Genomic DNA, 23,820 nt, shown 5'->3' with positions numbered 1-23,820 from the left:
GTTCATAATTTTCAAAGCTGTTTGCATGTTAGCATCTTAAAAATATATTTAGGTTCCTAAATTAAGGAGGGCTAATTTTCAAAAGTGCTGAATAAATGCAAACATCCAGTTTTAAAAATTTTGTCTTCTGATTTGTAAGAAAAACTGAAAGACATTTGCACCCTCTACACTATGTAGTAAGTTTTGAAGTATCTATATATACAAAGAAAAAACTGTCTTACTTACAAAAAACTAGATTAACAGAATATAAAGTTTGTAAAGCCAAGCACTCAACATTTAAGAAATGCCAGAATTAAGGTACCGGTGTAACAATAATGTGATTCCCTTGCGCTTATGCATGATGATATAGTCATTAATTATATGGCCACATACTATCCTACTAAGATACTATGATGACAGCATCATAGAAAATCCTATGGGAAATTAATTTGGTACTAGGTACAGGATTTGGATGGTATGCAGTAAACAATGCAAAGGGACACACAATAAATGACGAGGATAAAAAAAAATGTTTAATTAGCATTCAGTGAGCACCATCCATCCTATGCACTGCCTGGTGTATAGTCCTGTGGGAAAAATAGTATGTGATCACATAACTTTAGATTGTATCAAAATGCATAAACACTGGGGGGCTGCTTATAGGTTGCAGGGGCAACCTTAATTTTGGCATTTCCTAACTTTTGAGTGCTTGACTTTGCAAACTTAATGTTTAACATAGGTTTTTTGGGGTTTTATTTTTCACATGCACATGCGCACACACAAAACACCTGCCTCTGAACAAGATAGCACCCTTATCAGATCATCCCAAAAATATCTCCAACATTTCAAGTGCAATTTCGTAGAGAACCACCCCCATTAAGCAACCAGTTTTGCTTGGTACCTTGAGTTATTGCTTAAATTCTATCATACCTGCAAACCAATCGTACCCAGAAACATTAATCCTTCCCTTTCTAACACTTTCACTTAGACCAGGTTATAACAGCATAGCATTTTCTTTAAATGTGAGAAAGATATATTATGGACATTGCAATGAAATATCCACATATCCTTTTGACCCTATGCCATTACTGAAAACTGGAAAACTGCATTGAAATGTATGTTAAATCACTGTTAATTCTTTTCATGTTGTAAATAATTTGCTTTTCTGATGTGATGAACAATTACTATAGTAAGAATTCTAAGAAAGTACAGTAGCTTTTAAACATACGTATGCAGTAAGCTGATGAAAAGTGAGGAGTAAAAAACTAAATTATGCCATTTCCTCAGTACTTCTTGTACATTATATTACAGAAACTTTTCTTCAAACTCAAAGATCAAGCAAAACAACAGAAAAATCAGTCTAATATGTGCAAGTTAAAAACTTGCAACACAGTGGGTACAATTTTAGCAAAACACTGTTAGTGACTTCTCATTATATTTAACAGGAAAAAGAATACACTATTTTCTTTAACTTAAGAGTGCCAAATTTTGAATCTAACACCATACAGGCTAATGAGACACACTAAAACACAAAGTCACAATGTTTTTATACCTACCAAGCTCCTTTATAAAACTGACCACACTGAATCTTCTCCAACAGGCTACTGTAATATCCATGAGCCTGAAAATAACAGAAGTTCCAATTCTCAAAACTGTTTTCTTACTAAAATGGAGAAAGAAATTACTTGTTTCATGATCCTGTTTCACACTTTCACTATATGTCTTTCTTCGACATCAAGGCAGGCATTTCATTTAGGTTTTTTGGTTTTTTTTTTAAATAGGCAAGTGCTGAAGTTCGAGCAGGCCTCCCGATCGGATCAGGCTTTCCATAGCCAAAGGGGTAATTTTTAGCTTCAGCATATGATGATGACCTACAACTTGCAGAGTGGCTGCATGTCTATATTTATCCAAAAGTACATACTATACTGACAGATTAGTGAAACTACTTCAAGCACTCCAAGAACATGAGACTGGCTAATGCAGTTCGGCATAAACAAACCATGTGTACCAAACATATGTATTATCACACAGTTCAAGTTGAAGGCATTTAGTAAAGAAATGTTAAGGATAGAAAGAATACAGGATGGGTGATAAAACCTTTGTTTTGTAACTAAGGTCTTTTGGCCACAAGTACAAACAGTTTACATTCCTTGAGACAAAACCAACACAGTATCCTTTTTCCATGCCAAAGAGCCAGTGAGCAACCACACATCCTAAAGGAAAATTACACAGTGAACATCTCCTGGAATAACTCTTAAGGAAATGTGTTTGGTTTTAAAACTATAAGTATAATATTAAAAAAGACACACAGTATAAACCAAATTGTTAAGAACTTAATTTATAAGGTCAAGTACATAGCAGCAAGGTTGGCAAAAGAAAGCTTTTATGCTCTTTGAAGAAAAACCCTTCCAGATCAGTGATAGACTGTCAGGCAAGGAAAATAAAATTCAAGGCTTAAAAACAAACTGAAAATGTAGTAGATTGATCTTATTTTAGTCACAGGAACTGGTCAGGGACAATATATTTGTACAGACACAACTAAGATTTTTATACATTTTTGTTAATGTAAATGTTACATTGCATCATTAATTTACATCATTTTCAGGCTCAAAAAAGGCTTTATCAATACAGATCTAAAATTAACAATGACGTGATACACTTAACTAACCATTTAAACAATGAATCATATGAAGAAAACACACCTAAAGCTCTATTTAAAAACCCACATGATGTTATACTGACCAACTAAGACTGCTGAAGTTGAGTCTTATAGTATTACTCTCAACCCTGTGGGTTTGGGTTTTTTTGCAGATTTATCCTTAATGGGTGAAATTCACCTTTGGAAAGAGGGCCAGCACAAGTTCTATGAAGCAGCTAATGTCACACTTTGAGGCACAAAGTGGAATTTATGTGCTGTAAAGACCTTGGCCTTAACCTCTGCACAAGAATCAATTTCACCCAATATGACTATTTGTTTGTAGATTAAATTTGGCATTTGTTTTAAACATTTTTATAATACGGGACAAGCTGGCAGCAGCAGGTTCTGCTAAATGCAAAATCACCATTTACATCCTGAGTTCATTGTATGTGGGCGATATGTATTCAAAAGGTAATCTTATACCTCTTGTTCCCTAGGAGAGTACATTCTGCAATCTGAAATGCAATGGGCTTTCAGTGTTAGAGAAAGGAAATGATGTCCATATTGTATGTGCTTTTGGCCTACACACAAAGCAGCTTGCGCACAGAACTTAGAAGATGTTATACGTCATATCCGCCTACATGTTTGCATTCCTTTCAGTGAATGGTGTTAAATGCTATTCTGGTAAGTGGAGATGTGTGTGCATTCATCCCCTCTCCTTAGCTACTCCTCAAGTGCTTATGACCTTGTTTTGGGCCAATTATCTTTCTTGACAAGGAGGACTGGATATGGGGCTCCAGAGTCCATCAAAATCTCGCCTGGTTCAGCCACAGGAATCACTAGAAAATGTGAATTGGTGTTTTCTCCCCAAGCACTGAGCATGCTGTCTCCCCAATATCCCAGATCCTTTTTGGCCTCAGACTGAGATGGACTCAATGTTAAAATCTGACCCACAGCACAGTAGTACAGAAGACAAAATGTTGTACAATGGTTGTAGCAGAGAACAGGACATCAGGAGTTCCTAGGTCTTCTCCAGCCATTTAACCTCTCTTTAGATCAGTTTTCCCCACTGTAAAGTCAGGGTAAGTATAATTCCTACCTTGAAGGAATGCTGTGAGGTTAAATTAACTGTAACTGAGGAGTTGGGCTCCTCAGTTGAAAGCCCATAGATTTTTTTTTCTCGGATTGCTAGCCTAATTGCTTGTACATTTTTGTATGGCTTGAATTTCTAACTGCAGATGTTCAAGCCACAGTCATAACATTCCTCTTGCATTTCTATCTAAAAGGCAAGTGAGGACCAGTGATAGTCACACTGAGGCTCATGAGCCGCAAGTGGCTCTTTAATGCGTCTCCTGCGGCTCTTTACAGGACATATATTAAAACACTGTGTGATTTAATTATTAACCAGTCTAAGTTATTAACCAATCAGGATGCTTTTACTATGTTATTAACCAATTAAGTTAATAACAGTTCAAGTTGATAATTAATTTGTTGTGAGAAATATATATAATGAAACAATGAATTCACACTATTGTGGCTCTTTTGGGTAATACTGAACGCTAATTTGGCTCCTGAACCACTAAGGTCTAAGTATCACTGGTGTAGATTGTTTATGCATTTAATCTTACTAAAAATATACAATTTAGAAAGGCATGGAGAAGCCAAACTGCTAAACTTCAAGAGGGTCTCAAAAGAACTACCTCCTAAAACTGACACATCTCTTCTTAAAATTACACAAATTCAGTACTCTGATCTCTGGATTGTATTATATATTCTTGCATCCAGAAAAGGGGCAAGGTATGGTATGATGGATACAGAAGTTTGCAAGTGGCTATGTTGTTTTTAATTTCTGTCACATCACCAGCCATGAGTTTGATTAGCCCCACAAGCTGATACTGGTCTCTGTGGGCACTGGCATCTTGAATTGGGGGGCTCAGAACAGGTAGTTTTTCATCAAAATCAGGGCTCGGGGGGGAGGCAAAATAATTCTCCCCAGATGTTGTTAAGCCTTTTTCTTCTAGGAGGTCCTTTATTTAGGTTGGGGAGACTTTAGGAAGGGTGGATAGGATGTGATTGCCAGAAGGTATGAGGAACTCAACTTTCCTTCATCCAGACAGCTCTGTAGCACTACCTAGTCTCCTCTTCCAATAATTATTTTAAAAAGTGTTCTATATTGTATCCTTTATCTGGACAGAATTTATACTTTATAGTTGTAATATGAATAACTGAAATTATAGTTATCACTGAGATTTCTAATGAATGTACTTTTGAAGACAATTTGCGGAGACATATTCTTCTATGGGAGAAAACCAATTTCAAATCTTTTGCAGTTTATAGAACAGATACATCTTTTTATCATCTATAGATGTTTAAACAAAGTGTTATTAGTTAAAATTTTTCATATACCTTTGTTTTTAATTAAATAGATGAGACCATTTTGGATTAAAAATTTGTACCTTAACTCTCTTTTTGCTTAGCATAGAAACAATATTTCAAGACAGTCTGTTCTCTTTGCTGACAAATTCTGTTATTGATGTAGGTGGCTCCAACAGAAACAAGAAACTGCTGTTTCAAAATATGATTAGCATAGTAAAGAATGAAATGAATCTGACAGGAAAAATGTCATGAAGTTTCATACTTTGTCAACTTTTTACAGTCTTTCCTATCTTAATATTTAAAAAAAATGAGGTATACTTTTATAGGTCTTGTCCACAGTGGCAGTGGTGTGTAGGGTATGCGTAGCAACACACTGCAGTGAAAAGCAGGCTGTGTCCGCAGTGCAGTGTGTAAATACAAGCCGATGTGAAAGGCTCTGGCAGGCGGAAGCAGCAGGGAAAGGCTCTGGCAGCTCCCTGCAGCAGGGAAAGGCTTCATTGGTGAAAGGCGCCAGCAGTGGGGAGCTGCCAGAGCACTCCTGGACATGTGTGCAGACTTAACACCCTGCTTCTCACCGATGTAGCCTTTGTGGCTTTCGTCAATGACAAACTCGAGAATTTTTAAGAAACTATAAAACAATAAAGTTGCATAAGATTCTCTCTTTAGGGTCCTTAAGGGAATGGGATTCAGTGATCACTTTATCAACTGGGATTAAACTGCTCGACACCAGATCCCCCTCCTGGGTGATCACCAATACTTAGAAACAGTCTCATTACAGAAAGGAACAAGGCAGGGCTGCCCACTATCCCTGTTACTCTTCAACATAGCACTGGAACCGCTAGTATGCACAATTGGGTATGAAGATCATAATAGAATCATGGAGGGATGGGGAGGCAGGAGGGTTCAACACTGTAAGCAGAATCAGCCTCTGGAAAATTCTAGAAAAATTTGGCTGCCCCACCAAATTTGTTAATACCATATGTCAATTCCATGAAGATAGAACTGCTCAAGTACTCTCAGATGGTGGCCTCTCTAAACCATTCCCCATATCTACTGGGATGAAACAAGGCTGCACGCTAACACTGATTCTCTTTAGTTGCTACATGAGGTTCAGAACTGATGGAAAACTCTTCAATGACCAAAAGCTTACTGCAAAGACAAAAGTAATTAGGAAATTCATATGTGAACCCTTTTTATGGATGACTGTGGTCTACTTAGTCACAGTGAAAGTGACCTACAACTTACCCCCTTGACAGGTTCTCAGAGGCAACTAAGGAGTTTGGACTCACAATCAGCCTGGAAAAAACTGAAGTCAACTTCCAACCAGCCCCATCAACCACTAGCAAAACCTACTTTGCTTCACGCTTCTCACAAAAAATAACATGTGAACTGATGAATAGCAAAGTTACCATAGACAATAAAGGAGAAGGGATGCAAATCAGGATAAAAAAAGAGCACATCAGAGATCTTCTGACCAATTTGAATGAATTTAAATCAGCAGGGCCGGATGCATTCACCCGAGGGTACAGAAGGAATTAGCTGAAAAAATCTCAGAGCCATTGGCAATAATATTTACAAACTCATGGATGACAGGAGAGTTCCAGAAGTCTGGAGAAGGGCTAATGTAGTGCCCATCTTTAAAAATGGGGAAAAGGAGGAGCTAGGGAGCTATAAATTAGCCACCCTGACTTCGATACCGGGGAAGCTACTAGAGCAATGTATAAAACATTCAATTTGTGAATACCCAGAGGATGAAGGGGTAATCACTAGCAGCCAGCATGGATTTATATTATAAAGAACAAATCATGCTAAACCAGCTTGATTTCCTTCTTTGACAGGGTAACTGATTTGGTGGACAGGGGGAATGCAGTGGACATAATATACCTGGACTTCAGCAAGGCTTTTGACAGTCCCACATGGCATACTGATAAGTAAGTTGGAGAAGTGCGGTCTCGACAGAACTACCATTAAGTGTATATATTATTGGTTAAACAACCACAAACAAAGAGTAACTATTAATGCAATGATGTCAGATTGGTGGGAGGTCTCAAATGCGGTTCCACAGGGATCTGTTCTTGGTTCAGGATTATATACCATCTTCATTAATGACCTGGATATAGGAATAGAGAGCACACTGATCAAGTCTGTAAATGACACAAAGCTAGGAGGAGTTGCCAATACTTTAGAGGATAGAGCTAAAATTCAGAGAGATTGTGATAAATTGGAGAACTGGGCTATAGACAACAAAATGAAATTTAACAAAGACAAATGTCAGGTGCTACACTTAGGGAAGAAAAACCAAATGCACAAATACAGAATGGGGGGAAACTGGCTTTGCAGCAGTACTGTTAAGAAGGATCTGGGAGTTGTGCTAGAGCACAGCCTCAACATGAGTCAGCAATGCAATGCTGTTGCAAAAAAACCCAACAAATACAATTTTAGGTTACATTAACAGCGGCATAGCATGCAAGTTATGGGAGCTGATAGTACCACTCTACTCGGCACTAGTTAGGCCTCAGCTGGAATACTGTGTCCAGTTTTGGTCACCAATGTATAGAAAGGATGTAGAGAAACTGGAAAGGATCCAGAGGTGAGTGACAAAGATGATCGAAGGGATGGAATGCAAGCCATACAAGCAAAGGCTGAAGGAACTGGGTATGTTTAGTTTGGAAAAGAGGAGATTGAGGGGGGATATGATAGCTGCCATAAAAAAGATGGGAGAAAAGTTGTTCTCTCTTGCACAGAGTGCAGAATAAAAGGCACTGGGTTCAAGCTACATCATAGCAGATCTAGATTAAATCTCAGGAAAAACTTCCTAACTGTAAGAACAGTAGGACAATGGAACAGATTGCTTAGGGAGGTTGTGGAAGCTTCTTCACTGGAGGTTTTCAAAAGGAGGCTGGATAACCATCTGTCTTGGATGGTTTAGACACAAAAAATCCTGCATCTTCCAGAGGTTGCAGTAGAGAGAGAGACGGCGGAGCAGCCGACGATGGAGTGAGCGAGCAGTGGTGAAGTGAGTGGCTGGTAGCGGAGCGGCTGACAGTGGAGCAAGCGTCCACCAGCAGAGAGGTTGATGGTGGAGCGAGTGGCGGCAGAGTGGCCGATGGTGGAGCAAGCCATGGTGCCTTCCTCCCTCCCTGCCAGGTGGGAGATGAATTCATAGAAATGCACCTCTGAACTCTGGGTCTTCAGTGACCAAAGAGAACAACTGTGAGTGGGGTGCAGTGGAGGGAGAGAGGACAATGATTATTGAAGATCAGTTTAGATGGATTGGTCATGTTATCACCATGGGGGAATGACAGATTCCTCCCAAAATTCCTCTATCATGAGCTGAAATTCAGAAAGGGCAGGAACGGCAGTCCACATAAATATTTCAAAGACACTCTTTAGCAGAATCTCAACTCACATGGCATAAATATTGATAAGTTCAAAGACACGTTCAAGGACAGACCTGAACAGAGAACTACTATCAATAAAATTTGTAAACACTTTAAAACAGATGCGAAAAACTAATTGAAAAGGGCCGAGCATCATGCCATGTCTTCAGTGGGAGAGTATGCATTCCTACATGACATCTGTTCAGGACCTTGATCCTCGCAGATTGGACTATACAGCCTCAAGGGAACATGAGATGCTGTGATGTGATCGCCAGATACAGTGGAATCAAAAAGAATCACAGAGCTTAAGGTGAGATGGGACCAACAGATCATCTAGTCTGATCTCCTGTATATCACAGCTACCAACCCCACCCAGCCAGCTGCATGCTTAATCCAAACACCAACATTAAACCAGAGGAAGGAGCCAAAAAAAAAAAAACATAGAAAAAAGAAAAAGAAAAGAAGAACACATTGGGGGAATAAAAGTCTCCCTTTCTGTCCTCTGCAAATCACAGGCTGAAGTTCTGAAGGATGAGATTTTAGGAATATAAGACATAAATCAGAAGTAGCCCCCAGTGCTGCCAAGCCCTGCACCCCTCCCCCAAGAAACCCCACCATACAATCATAATCATAAAATTGTCAAGCTCTCTCTTACAACTAAGTTGTTTGCCCCAGCAACATCTATTAGGAAGCTGTTCCAGAACCTCAATCCTCTGATTGTTAGAAATCTTCTTGTAATTTACACCCTACATATATTCATGGCAAGTTATACCCATTTGTTCTTGTGCCAACATTGTCCTTTAGATTAAATAGCTCTTTCCCTTCCTTGGGTTCACCCCCCTAAAGTATTTATAGAGAACAACCATATCCACTCTCAGCCTTCACTTTGCTAGGCCAAACAAGTCATGCTCTTTTAGCCTCCTCTCATAAAAGAGGTTTTCCATTTCTCTGATCAACCTAGTAGCTCTTTTCTGCACCTGTTCCCAGTTTGAATTCATCATTCTTGAACATGGGTGACCAGAATTGCACATAGTATTCCAGATGAGGTCTTACCAGTGCCTTGCACAATGGCATTTATACTTCTCTATCTCTTCTAGAATGCCTTGCCTGATCCTAGAATCGCATTTGCCTTTTTTGTAGCTGCATCACATTGGTGGCTCCAGGTTATCTTGTGATGGACCAACTCGCCCAGATTTCTCTCCTCCTCTTCTGTCATTTTTAACCGATGAGTCCTCATTTACAGAAGAAATTATTTTTACTAGACTCTAGGTACATGACCTTGCACTTTGTAGTCTTAAAATTCATCCAAATTCTGTTTCTCCAGTTTTGAAAGTCATCTAATTCTTCCTGTTTAATATTCCATTCCTCATCTGTACTGTACCCAACTTTGTATCTTCAGCAAATTCCATTAGCACACTCCTAATGACTTAGTGCCAAAGTCATTAATAAAAATATTAAATAAGGTAAATCCCATGACCAGTCCTTGAGGAACTCCACTAGCAACATCCCTCCAGCCTGATAGTTCATCTTTTAGCATGACTAGTTGTCTTCTCCCCATTAGCCAGTTCCTTACCTACCTTACAATTCTTGTACTAATCCCCATCATAATTTAATAATAATTTCCTATGTGGTACTATGTCAAATGCTTTTCTGAAGTCCAAGAATATTAGAATTAGATCTACTGCATTTCCCTTATCTAAAAAATCAGTTATCGTCTGTTCTCAAAGAAAGATATCAGGTGGTCAGGCATGATCTACCTTTGATAAACATATTTCATTACATCCCCTTTTCTGATTACCTCCATGAATTTAATTATTCTTTCCTTCAACATTTGATCTAAAGCCTTGTATATTACTTCGGACAGACGAATGGGTCTATAATTGCCCAGATCACTTTTGTTATATAGAACAAAAAACTAGGTTGTACGTGGATGATACTATCACTCTAATCCACAAAGGCTGATACCCAAATTACTAGAACTCACTGAAAAGTCTCGGCACTTGTCTGGATATGAGATTAACTAGAACAAATCTGAGGAGTTAGGATTAACTAAATACATGTACTGGTCTTTGCTTAGTCAGTGGGATTTCCAATGGAAGCTGATAACATTCAAATATCTAGGAATTCTAATCCCCTGATATTTAAAGCAAATAGTTAAAATCAGTTTAGACCCAATTATTATACAAATCACTAACAACCTGGGTAAATGGAAAGCTATCCTCCTCAGCCTCTTGACAAAAATAAAACTAATAAAAATGAACACACTGCTCAGATTAATTTATATGTTCAGGGCTACTCTCACTCCAAATATCCAAATACTATTTTCAGAAAAATCAATTATATTCTTTTTGGGGGGGGAAGGGCGGGGGGCGGGGGGCAGAAAGAATCATGTCCTTTAAAAGACTTCAGCTACCAGTTGATCTAGGGAGGTTTAGAATCACAAATCTGACGCAATATCATAATGCCTGTATAATAAGCCTTTATAATAAGCCAGGCCATGCAATGGACATATACTATCACAAATCAAACATCTATGTGGGTGAATATTAAGAAAGAGCTGTCCTACTCTTCCCTATTATGGCTATATTCGGCTGTGGAGACTGTAGATATCAAAAATATCTAATTCCCACCGTCCGTAAGGGCCACTTTAGCATGCCCACACAAATTCTACCCTTCATTTGGGAATCCCATTCTAAAAACTGGGTGCGGGGAAATTGGGGGAAAGATGACAATGTGGAAAAACTGGATGGAATGTAGCATATTATACATATCTCCCTCCCTACTAATAAGTGAGGACCAAATCACAATGTTTACTTCTCTCCAACTACAATACAACCTATAAGATACGGCAATGTGGCAATGTAATGAGGAGGAATGACCTCATTCTGGCACAAAGGGCTCCTGTTGAGCTCAGCTAACCTCACCCCTTCCCCTTCAAAGGAATTACAGGGGCAGGGCAAAAAGTATCAGAGCAGGGCCCTGAAGCTTAGTTGGAACCAGATCACAGAAGGAGCCCCATGTCCTTCCCAACGAGCTGAATTGCCAGCGGAGCTCACAACCAGCTGTGGCAGGTGACAACTGCCCTGAGCCAGCCAGGAGAGAAGGCCAGCCACTATCCCAAGACATGGAGAGATCCAGAGAGGCAGTAGAGAGTGAGCTGCTTGGCACAGAGATGAGGACCCAGGCCCCAGGGGCCGCACAGCAGCCCCACCAGACAATAGTAGGACGTAGCTCAAGGAAACAAGACATTGACTTGGCTCTGTTGCTGTGGGGCAAGGAAGCAACCCCAGGCTTCCCTGCCAACCCTGTGACAGGATCACCCATTCACTTCTAGGGTCTTAGAATGAGATCCAGTGGAGCAGGGTAGGCCCAGGTCCCCACAACACTGGCCCCGCACTCGGGGATGGATAAACCACAGACTGCTTGCTTGCTTGCTTAGCCCCTACCAAGAAAGCCTGAGCCATTGACTGCTTATTTGCTTAACCCTCAGGAAGGAGGCCTGAGTCACAGGCTGCTTGAATATTCAACCCTTAGGCCAGAAGGCCTGACCCACTGACAGTTTTTCTGCTCTGCCCCCCATCCAGGAGGCCTGAGCTAACATTTTCTTAGTGACTTGGCTGCTAGACAGGACACCTGACAGGCCAATCCGGCATGAACACCGATTCCCTGCTAACACCAAAGGGGGCACTCCTGGCCCTGAGACACAGGAACCTTACAGGCAACATATTCAAATTTGTCTCCTGCTCACCTCAGAATCTGGCCTGGAAGCAACTGTACTGTCTAAAGTGCCTGAACTCAAGTTTTGTAGAGTTATATCATTCCCCCAGACTGGCAACTACACTATACTACCTGCCAAAATATGAATACTGATGTAATGAGGCTAAAATGGAACAAAGAACTGGCAATAAATAGCTCATGCCCACAGTGGAACAGAGCAATATGAGAGAATAAGGAAGCAAACTTGGACCTCCAATTATGTTTCATTCTACACAAAATCATTGCACTAGTCACACCAAACACTACACAAAATTAAACCTGCCCCAGTGATCAATTTTGGAAAAGTGGGGGCAAAGGAGCCCCAGAAAAATGTGAGTCCATTTGGGACAGTTTCCTAGAACTGGTTGACTAAAGATCCCTGCAGGAGACTTGGATGAAAGGCAGACAATAAATCCACATACTACCTTCTCCCATCCTTCCCACCCTTTTCCCTCTTGACTTTGATTTCTTGAATTTTTGTTTGTGTGTTTATTCTGATATGTGTCTGGAAACAGCGTGGTTAATAGGTGGGAAGCCAGACATTGTGTAAAATCAGTAAAAGCTGGTTTATCAGGCATGTTGGGAGAATGGGAGGTGCCGGTAAGTGAAAAATGCCAGTTAACTAAGAGGGAGGGAGTTTGGGTGTGGGAGGGGATGTGGGGCTGGGGGTTAGAGCACGAGTGGGGGTGTGGGGCGTGGGCTCTGGGAGGGATTTGGGTACAGGAGGGGACTCGGTGCAGCAGGTTGGGGCATTGGAGGGGCTGCGGGGGGTGCCAGATCCAGGGGGCGCTCACCTCGGGCGGCTCCCCACAACCAGTAACCTGTCCCGGTTGCTCCTAGGTGAAGGCGAGGCAGGCAACTCTGCATACTGTCCCTGCCCCACCCACTGGCTCCACAGCTCCCACTGGCTGGGAACCACAGCCAGTGGGAGCTGTGGGGTGGTACCTGCGGGCGGAGGCAGCGCGCAGAGGCACCTGCCATGCCTCCACCTTGGAGCAGCCGGGACAGGTTGCCACTTGCGGGGAGCCACCTGAGGTGAGTGCCCCCTGGATCCGGCACCTCCTCCCACGCCCCAATCCCCCTCCTCACCCAAACTCCCTCCCAGAGCCTGTGCTCCACACCCCTTCCCATGCCCCAACCCCCTGCCGACCCCACGTCAAGTGGACTATAAAATGGACTTTCAATGAAGATCAGAAATGCCGGTTTATAGAGCTTTCCGGTTGGTGAAGTGTCAGATAAAACAGCTTTTACTGTATCTTGTTTTTTGCTCATTTCTGGTGTTTATTACTTTTGAATTTGTTCTGTATGTTGGCATCTAGGATTTATATGGTTTGTTATAAGAAAAATTGAAAAAGTTTAATAAATAATAAATATTTTAAAAGTAATTATTGGCAAACCTTGTGCAAAATATCAGAATGATCTTTTACTATAGTTTCTGTGTGGGATTAAACTGTTTCATATTTTCATAGAAATTTAAGAAACATTTAACTTATTTATATTTAATGGTGGAACTTGGCATACTTAGAACACAACATCATTTGGGGGATAACTTCCTCTCACTTATGGAAATACCCACATTGTCTCTGTTATCAGAGTTGAACTAAACACAAATACTGCTCAGCTTCTGTGTTTTAGAGAACAAATAAATGTTTCCTCTTTGAATGCTGACCTTAGGTTAACAAATACAGTATGTTTAGGAAATCCTGACAGACTTTCTATACGTCTTTAAAGGTTTTATTATCTTTGCTGATCTTGCCAATTATTTCAAAAGTCAAAAGGCTTTAATAATCAGGGGGAAAGTCATCACCTTTTGTACTTAAATAAGTAAACGGATTTGGATAAATTAAAAACACACATTGAACATTGGTCTGTTTCCCAAACTGAACCAGAATGTCTTTGCAATTCAAATAAAGTTAAGAAAATATTTTGTTTTATAGTAAAGATTTTCACATTTCCCTATGCTTAGTTGTTTTTGTTAAAATACTGAATGAAAAGCTACTCTCTAAATTTCTGATCTGGTTGAAACTAGAGTGCTGGCAAGTTCACATATAAAAACAGGGTTTCCCATATGATTTCGAGCCTGCTGTTTTGTTGAAGTAGCCTTTCATTTTCGAGAAGAAGAGGTGAAGACGCTTCTTTGAATTTTGTGAGTGTAAAGCTTGGAAAAGGCACAGGAAGCTCAAGATTTTAAAAAAAAGGATTCAAGCACAGCGCTAAAAAGTAAAACTATCTGCTTCAAACAAATGAGGGACCAGCCAACACAAAGGACGTGACCGGCGTTTTCCCTCCTTACTCCTCTTCTTTTCAGCAAGGTGTATTTTTTTCCCTCCCTGAACATGAAACAATAAAGATGATTAGGGTTTTGGCTGAGATAGAAAACAGATCTATTTTTGTTTATTAAAGATCATATTTTTCACAACACTAGGAGTGTAAACACTGGTATCCTGGCGATATTCCAATTTAAGTAGTTACCATCTAAGTTGCCCAGTCACGCGGCCGCCTATTAAGTCCCACGCAGGGGCTCGGACCTGCCACAGTGGGAAGAGACACAGAGACACAGAGACACAGCCCTCCCTTGGCCCGGCCCAGCCCAGCCGGAGATGCCACAGCCAGGGAGAGGTGCCTCTCCCCTGGCCCTGAGCTGCTGCAGCAAGAGAGGGCTGGGGGGGAATCCTCTCTTCCACTGCAGCCCTGGGGCAGCCTGGACCCCAAACCCCTCATCCCCAGCCCCACCCCAGAGCCCACACCCCAAGCCAGAGCCCTCATCCCCCCACACCCCAACACTCTGCCCCAGCCCTGAGTCCTCTCTCACACTCCAACCTCTTGGCCCCACCCCCACCACATGAATTTTGTTATGTGCACCAATATGAAGGTGATGTGTCACACATCACCTCCATATTGGTGCACATAACAAAATTCATTCCGCCCATGGATGAAAAAAAATGGAGGGAACGCTGCACTACAGATAATTAATTTTTTAGGTAAGTGAATTCTCAACTCTTTCTCGTGGGGCCTGACTTAAGTACATTTTTACATTCATTTTTGTCCATTTTTATTCCGTGTCTCTGTTTCTCAGCACATGGAAGAGTGGCCTAACAGCACGTAATAATGTATCTTTTTCCAGTGGTCATTTCTTTGACGGCAGTCAGGGATTTCAGTGTATAAAAGGTGTTCATCATAGTCCACTGGGCAATATAAAGAACACTGTCTTTCTACATGATGTATTTGGGGTTTACTACTGTCTGGTCAAGTATGATGTACAGTCAGATAGTAGGTTAAATTCCATCTGGTTGAATGATTTGTTCAAGTGAAAGGTTTTTATTTAGTAGCTGGCTTCAAGCTACAGTTTCAGAAGCTTTCACTGAGTTAAAGTAGATGCAAAAAGTCTTCTCGGGTAATGTCAAGGCAAGAAGTGTTTTTGTCTGTGACGTCTGGGTCTAGCAGTAGCTACTATGCAACGTTTGTTTTTTGGATTTGGAAATGAGAAACGAAGCGGGTTCAGTGTTGAAGAAGAAAGTACATAATACTTAGATATTACAGCAATGAGCTCTACAGAAAACCCTAAGATAGAATATAACTCTTTAGACAGTAGCAAATGAGGACATCGCTGGGCAGCATGGCTGTAAACAGGCCAGATTAATACGAAATATGGAAAAGTTAGTTAGGCCTTGATCCTACAAACACTTAAGCATGTTCTTAACTGCCCCATTGAAATCAACGGGAGTACTCATGGTAGTAAAGTTAAGAACGTGCTTAAGTGTTTTCAGGATCAGGGCCTTGGAATGTCTTTTTCAGCAGAAACAGATCGTGTTGTGGGAGCCCCCCGTCATCAGTGGTAAGTAATGATAACCAAAAATGAAGCAGTCAAAGTTAGCAAATGACAATGGTAGTGGTAATTTTATTTTAAGAGTTGAAGATCCATATCCTGGTTGCATATATTTTTTCCTCAATTTTCCTTTAATATATGCCATGTTGGTTGCTGCATTGTAGAGGTGCATCACTCAGTGTGACTTCTTGTTAAATTTATGTTTGTTCACAGAAAACTTTTGTTTGTTTTATTTGTTTTGCTCACAGAAAGTGGTGTAGTATTTAAATTTTGCCTGTGGAAATTTAGCTTGTACGTGTAAAGTGCCAGCTAAGGGCTTTATTCTCACCTTGGGCGGTGCCAGCTTCCACCCACACAACCCTGATTATGGACCTCACCAGCAGCAGTTTAATTGCTGACTTACATGGAGTGCAAGAAACAAAAACAAAAATAGTTGCTGCCTTTGAATAGCTTATAGTAAAAAAGAGATTTAAAGTAGGCAAGACGCACCAGGAGGCTCTAGGTGAGGGAGTAACAAAGGCGTCAATATTTTTAAAAGTGTGGTTCTACTTTGAAAAATAACTGTGTAAAAATGGGTACCTACTCATCTGGGCACAAATTCAGCAAAGCACTTAATCACATGATTAACTTCTGGCTCTGAGGTTCCAAGAGTGAGCTGGCTTCTGTTTCTGGTGCATCGTCAACAGAATTATTTACTAAGTTCCAGTTGCGGGGACTATTAATTATCATGAGGTAATTGAGTTTCATAGGTATTTATATACTGCACAGGAACCAATTCACCCACAGTTTACATGCAGCTGCCTATCCAGTGGAACAAGGCAACTGTTTAAGAGCACATAACAACATTATACAATGGTTTTGAACAAGGAGTGAAGAATAGTGACCAGAGGACAGTTCAAGGGATGTTCTAGACATGCAGAATGGTAACCAGTGTTCCATCTAATTTTTTACATCCATGTGCGGAATAAATTTTGTTATGTGCACCAATACGGAGGTGATGAGTGATGTGTAACACATCACCTTCGTTTTGGTGCACATAACAAAATTCATGTGGTGGGGGTGGGGCTGAGGGGTTCAGAGTGTGAGAGGGGGCTCAGGGCTGGGGCAGAGTGTTGGGATGCTGGGATGAGGGCTCTGGCTGGAGGTACGGGCTCTGGGGTGGGGCTGGGAATGAGAGGTTCAGGGTATAGGAGGGGGCTCAGGCCTGGGAAGAGGGTTGGGGTGTGGGGGATGAGGGCTCTGGTTTGGGGTGTGGGTTCTGGGGTGAGGCCAGGGATGTTGGGTTTGGGGTGCAGTCTGCGGTGGGAGAGAGGACTGCCCCCAACCCTCTCTTGCCGCAGCAGCTGCGGGCCAGGGGAAAGGTGCCTCTCCACAGCTGAGGCAACTCCAGCTGGGCTGGACCAGGCCAAGGTAGGGGCTACTCTCCCCGGGCTGCAGCAAGTCCAGCGGTATTCCGTGCTGGGGCCGGTAGGGAGGGGCACCTCTCCCCACTGTGGCAGGTCCGTGCTGGGCCAGCAGGGAGGGGCGCCTCTCCCCGCCGCAGCCCTGAACCTCTGTGTGGGACTTAATAGGCAGCTGTGCAGCCATGCAGCTTAGAGGGAACTTAGCTGTAGTGCTCCTTCACTGATCTGGTGGTTCCTTAATATCAGATATATTTCAGTTGTTAGGGGATCTGGCCACCCAAATCTATTTTAAAATCTCTCATCAAATGGAATCTTACAATATTGCAACTTAATATTCAAATAATATTGATATAGTGGGGTAAAGTTCAGAAAAGGGCAACAAAAGTGACAAACTGCAGCAAATAGTTTATGAAAAAAAGATTGAAGGGCTAAATATATGTATTTTGACAGTGGCAATTAAGAGCGGACACAACAGTTCCCAAATAATTGAAGGGTGTAAACACTAAGAAACTAGAGGAATTATTTAGGATAGCACAAAGGGATATAACTACAAATAACTGAATTAAAGGGAAATTTTTTTAGTCTGAACAAGAGGGAAGACTTCCTGACAGTAAAATCTTTTAGGTTGTAGAACAGTCTCCCCACAAAAAGTGGTGGAAGCCCTTTACTTGGGACATTTAAATTTAGACTGGAGGATATGGTATTAATGTTCATGTGATTTACAGGAACGTGGAGGAAGTTCCAGAGGACTGGAGGAAAGCAAACGTGCCATTATTTAAACAGAGTAAATGGGATGAAACGGGTAATAACAGGCCTGATACAAGACTCAATTAATAAAGAGTTAAAGGAGAATAATATAATAAATGTCAATCAACTTGGGTTTATAGAAAATAGATCTTGTCAAACTAACTTGAAATATTTTATTGAAGAGATTATAAATTTGGTTGATAAAGGTAATAGTGCTGAAGAGATATACTTAGACTTCTGTAAGGCATTTGACCTGATACCAGGACATATTGATTAAGAAACTAAAATGATACAAATTCTAAAATGATACAGACTAATTCTAGTCTGAATTTTTCTAGCTTCAACTTCCAGCGGTTGTATCTTGTTATACCTTTATCTGTTAGACTGAAGAGTCTTCTATTATCAAATTTCCCCATGTAGGTACTTAGAGATTGTGATTAAATCACTCCTTAACCTTCCCTTTGTTAAACTAAACAGATTGAGTTCCTTGAGTCTTTCACAATAAGGCATGCTTTCTAATCCTTAATTAGTCTCATGGCTCTTCTCTGAACCCTCTCCAATTTATCACCATCCTTCTTGAATTGTGGACACCAGAAATGGACACACTATTCCAGTAGCGGCTGCACCACTTCAAACACAGAGGCAATATAGCTTCTCAACTCCTATTTGATATTTCCCTGTTTATACATCCAGTGATTGCATTACTCCCCTCCCCCCACCCCCACCAAGTTCTTTTCAGAATCACTCCTTCCCAGGATATACAATCTCCCATCTGGTAAGCATGGCCTTTATTCTTTGCTTCTAGGTGTATGACTAGAATTGGGCAAATAATGTGGTTTTGGTTCACTAGCAATTCTGAAAAATTTGGGGTCAAACTGAAAACAATTTTTTTAAAATATTTTCAGCAAATCAAAAAGTTGAAAACATTTCAAGTAGGGTAAAAATAAAATGTTTTGTTTCAACCTAACTCAAAATCTTTTGTTTCAATTTTGGGCATTTTGACAAAAGCAAAGGAGTATTAGATTCACAAAATGCTTGGGGCTGAAGGGAGGGAGAGAAGAAGGAGGCCTCCCTAATAACTTTTACCCCAGTGGTTAGGGAACTTACCCAGGATTTAGGAGACCCCAGTTCAATTCCCACCTTTGCCTGACAGGGAAAAGGGATTGGAACATGGGTCTCCTATTTCTCAGGTGAGTGCCCGTACCACCAGATTATAGAGACATTCTCACATTCACTGTGGCCCACTGCATGTGTATTTGTACACAATAGGAGCGACCTAATTCAGAATACCCTATAGTCTCCCACATCCTTGAACAACTCACCAAGGGGTACTGGTGGATTTTCTATCGCTGGAAATTTTAAAATCAAGATTGGATGTTTTTTCTAAAAGGTACGTTCTAGTTCAAACAGGAAATAATTCAGGGAAGTCATATTGCCTGTGTTATACAGATCAGCCTAGATGATCACAGTGATCCCTTTTAGCTTTATTATCTATGAACTAGTAGAAAACATAATGCAGGGAACAAGACTGCACTGATATGAGGATGGAACAGATTTCCTAAGTCGGTCTTGCCCATCTCAAATTTCTATATTTCTATAAGAATAAAAATTTCAGAATTTTTGAACAGACATTTTAACTTTGTAGTGCATATCTGAACCTAAATGTGTGTTGAGGTTTGCCCATCACTATTTGATTTTTGTCTTTGTGACCAATATTGTGGAATAATTTCCTACCAAAATGATTTGTTGAACATGCTTTGCCAAATGAGAAGCTGGTTTAAAGATAACCTTGTGAACTATACTTCTAAGGATTACGAAAAATGGGAGAAGTTAATTGAGATGATTGTGTTTTCATGGCATTTTCTGAGGACACGGGAGTACAGTATGTTGCCAAACTCATTCTTAGACACCCTTTATGACTAATCTGTGAAGTACTTGAAATCAGCATTGCAAAAAACTGGTGTTTTGCTGAATTTATGAAACAACATTATTAAATCCACTGCATTAGTAATACAAGAAATTATTTTAATACAATACAAATTATTTCAGAGAAACCAATTAACAAACAAAGACAAAATTGTAAATATTTCCCTAAAACAATTTTCATTCTATGAGAAAAAACCCAAATAAAATATCCACTCATTATATCACATTGAGAAAGGCCATTTGTAGTAGAAACATTGATATGCTTCTTTCCTAATTATGTTAAGAAATTTGTCTGATGTAATTTAAATAAAATTTGTTCTATTTTAACTTTTTTTTGGCCATAAGAAAGCTTTTGTTACGGAGGATTCAAACTCTGCAAATGACACTGTGCTATGTGCGTGGGAGCTTATATCCCACTTGTTCAGTTAACCTAAACAAAAATTCTGAAAGAGTGTTGAGTAACATAGAAGAATTTCAGTCAGGATGCCATTTTACATAACATGCACACTTGGATTCCTTGGAGAATCTGGAGTGGTTTATATCTGGATTGCTGTCCAGTGGGCAAGTGACAGAGCACGATCAAAAGCCTAGACACCTGCCACAGAAGGAAGGCAAATCAATAAAAAGATTCTAGAGCAGCACCTGGTTTAACAGCATAATTTGGAATGGATTTAGTTTCATACTAGGATGTGTAAGCAAGGAGCGGGTGCATCATGGAGTGACGTTTTCAGTGTACACAAGGTAGTTTGTTTTGCCTTTCTGTTGTACACCCTTATTAGCTGGCCATATTAAAGCAGATTGCCTTGCCCCTATTCTAGTGGGCATAGCACAACACAGCATACAGCTGTCGCTGTATGAGATGAGAAAATTCAGAAGGCAAATGGCTGCTTACAAATAAGTCAATAGGCAACAACCTCTTCATAATGGGTAATTAATGATATCACTAGACAGAAATTAAAAGTTGTACATCATAAAACTTACCTTAAAATACATAAATAGTTAAACAAATAGATATGTTGTCAAAAGTGACATTTCAGAGAAAATGGGCTAAAGTGTTAGGCAGTAGCATTTCACAAAAAGGCAATTTATTGTAAATTTAATTAACAATAAAGATCAGATGTTGCTTTAGAACACTGGTTATGGGACATCACTTTGCCTCGAGGACCATGACAAACTACATTAGCATAATGGCTTAGTATTCCCTGTACCATGTGATCAGTACAGTGTGGCATCCCAAAGATAACAACCTGCTTTGGTATGCCACGAGGAGAAAGCATGTACAAAACAGAATGAAGTTTGAACCTGAAGTAGCCAAAATGTTGGACACATGTTGCAGATAATATAATTTATGCAATGGTACTTTTCTTTGTACAGTGAAGAAAAAAAGGCTCCAAACATTTGAATATAGTTGTCCCTCTTCTCAGATAACCATCAGAAGTAAAATATATTCAGGAAATTTAGTATTTCAAAATGGAACTGGTCAAGGAGAGAGTAACTCATTCTTATTCAGCCCTTCATTCTGGGCTGTTTGAATCCCCACATACCCCAGTTCCTACCCAACAAGGCAGACACATGAATTCTTTATGAATGCTGAATTACACCAGCTTCTGGAATGGGTAAGTAGCAGCTTCCAAAGGACACAAAGTAGTCAATGATTAGGGTTGCCCAGGAGCAATACAAATTAAAACCTTTCCTGAACATTCAGACCATTAAAGCTACTGGCCAAAAGGGTTACAGTCTTGAATTCTCTCCCATCAAGGTTCTTATCTGGCAAAACAAGACATTATTTTAGTGAGTTTTGGGGGAAAGCACTTAGGGCGGAACAGCAGTATTGGTAGCCCACATTTAAACATCAAATGAAGGCTTTCCTACAACTTAACCTATGTTTAAGAAAATAAGAATGGCCATATTGGGTCAGACCAATGGTCCATCTAGCCCAGTATCCTAGTGGCCAGTGCCAGGCACTTCAAAGGGAACGAACAGAACAGGGCAATTTTGAATGATCCAGTCCGTCATCCAGTTCCAGCTTCTGGCAGTTGGCTTAGGGATACATGGACCATTGGGTTGTATCCCTGACTATCGTGGCTAATAACTACGGATTGACCTATCCTCCATGAAGTTATCAAATTCTTTTTTGAACCCAGTTATACTTTTGTCTTAACAACATCCCCTGGTAATGAGTTCCACAGTTGACTGTGCATTGTATGAAGAATTTGTTTTATTTTAATTTTGTTATTTGTTTTAAACCCATTGCCTATTAATTTAATTGTGTGACCCCTAGTTCTTGTGTTACGTGAAGGGATAAATAATGCTTCCCTATTCATCATTTTATAGACCTCTATCATCTCCCTTATTAGTTGTCTCTTTTCTAAGCTGAACAGTCTCAGTCTTTTAAATCTCTCCTTGTATGAAGCTGTTCCATACCCCAATCATTGTTGTTGCCCATCTCTATATCAATTCTAATATATTCCAACCCTAATAGTTTTGTGTGTGTGAAAGGGATAACCAAAACTGCACTCAGATGATATAAAATTATTCAAGATACTTAAATCCAAAGCAGACTGCGAAGAGTTACAAAGGGGTCTCACAAAACTGGGTGACTTGGCAATAAAATGGAAGATGAAATTCAATGTTGATAAATGCAAAGTACTGCACATAGAAAAACACAATCCCAACTATACATACAAAATGATGGGGTCTAAATTAACTGTTACCACTCAAGAAAGAGCTCTTGGAGTCATTGTGGATAGTTCTCTGAAAATATCCATTCGGTGTTCAGCAGCAGTCAAAAAAGCTAACAGAATATTAGGAACCATTAGGAGAGGGATTGATAATAAAACTGAAAATATCATAATGCCACTATTCAAAAGCATGATACACCCATACCTCAAATACTGAGTGCAGTTCTGGTCTTGCCATCGCAAAAAAGACATATTAGAATTGGAAAAAGTACAGAGAAGGGAAACAAAAATGATTAGGGGTGTGGAACAGCTTCCATCTTAGGAGAGATTAAAAAGACTGGGACTTTTCAGCTTGGAAAAGAGATGACTAATGCGGGGATATGAAAGAGGTACATAAAATCAAAAATGGTGTGGAGAAAGTGAATAAGGAGGTGGTATTTACTCCTTCTCATAACACAAGAACTAGGGGTCACCCAATGAAATTAATAGGTATCAAATTTAAAGCAAAAAACCAAAACTTTAAAGGGGTTCAAAAAAAGAACTAGATAAGTTCATGGAGGCTAGGTTCATCAATGGCTATTAGCCAAGATGGTCAGGGATGCAACCCCATGCTCTGGTTGCCCCAAGCCTCTCACTGCCAGAAGCTGGAGCAGAGGACAGGAGATAGATCACTTGGTGATTGCTTGTTCTGTTCATTCCCTCTGAAGCACCTGGCATTGGCCACTGTCAGAAGACAGGATATTGGGCTAGATGGACCATTGTTCTGATCCAGTACGGCCATTCTTATGTTCTTAATATTCAAGGTGTGGGCATACCATGGATTTATAAAGTGGCATTGTGATATTTACTGTCTTATTATCTATCCCTTTTCTGATGATTCCTAACATTCTGTTAGCTTCTTTGTCTGCTGCTGCACACTGAGTGGATGTTTTCAGAGCACTATCCATGATGACTCCAAGATTTCTTGACCGGTACAGCTAATTTAGACCCTATCATTTGGTATGTATAGTTGGAATTATTTTTTCCAATGTGAATTACTTTGCATTTATCAACATTGAATTTCATCTGCCATTTTGTTGCCCATCACCCAGTTTAGTGAGATCCCTTA

General features: G+C 40.3%; 1 protein-coding gene across 14 annotated transcripts in view; it reads right to left on the bottom strand.

The window, feature by feature from the left end:
* The window catches only part of FRY (FRY microtubule binding protein), a 373,522-nt gene that overhangs the window by 238,042 nt on the left and 111,660 nt on the right, over positions 1-23,820 (bottom strand). For 2 of the 14 annotated variants that reach the window (XM_073341342.1, XM_073341350.1), the window contains one exon: positions 1,536-1,600. The exons of the other annotated variants lie outside the window; for them this stretch is intronic. In XM_073341342.1, the coding sequence (XP_073197443.1) occupies positions 1,536-1,596 (61 nt within the window). In that variant the 5' untranslated portion in view covers positions 1,597-1,600. The remainder of the gene's footprint in view (positions 1-1,535; positions 1,601-23,820) is intronic. 14 annotated transcript variants of the gene reach the window in all.

Source organism: Lepidochelys kempii, chromosome 1, assembly GCF_965140265.1.
Source record: "Lepidochelys kempii isolate rLepKem1 chromosome 1, rLepKem1.hap2, whole genome shotgun sequence".
NCBI lineage: Eukaryota > Metazoa > Chordata > Testudines > Cheloniidae > Lepidochelys > Lepidochelys kempii.
The sequence above is the reverse complement of the archived record's forward strand: the minus strand, read 5'-3'. Positions and strand labels throughout refer to the sequence as shown.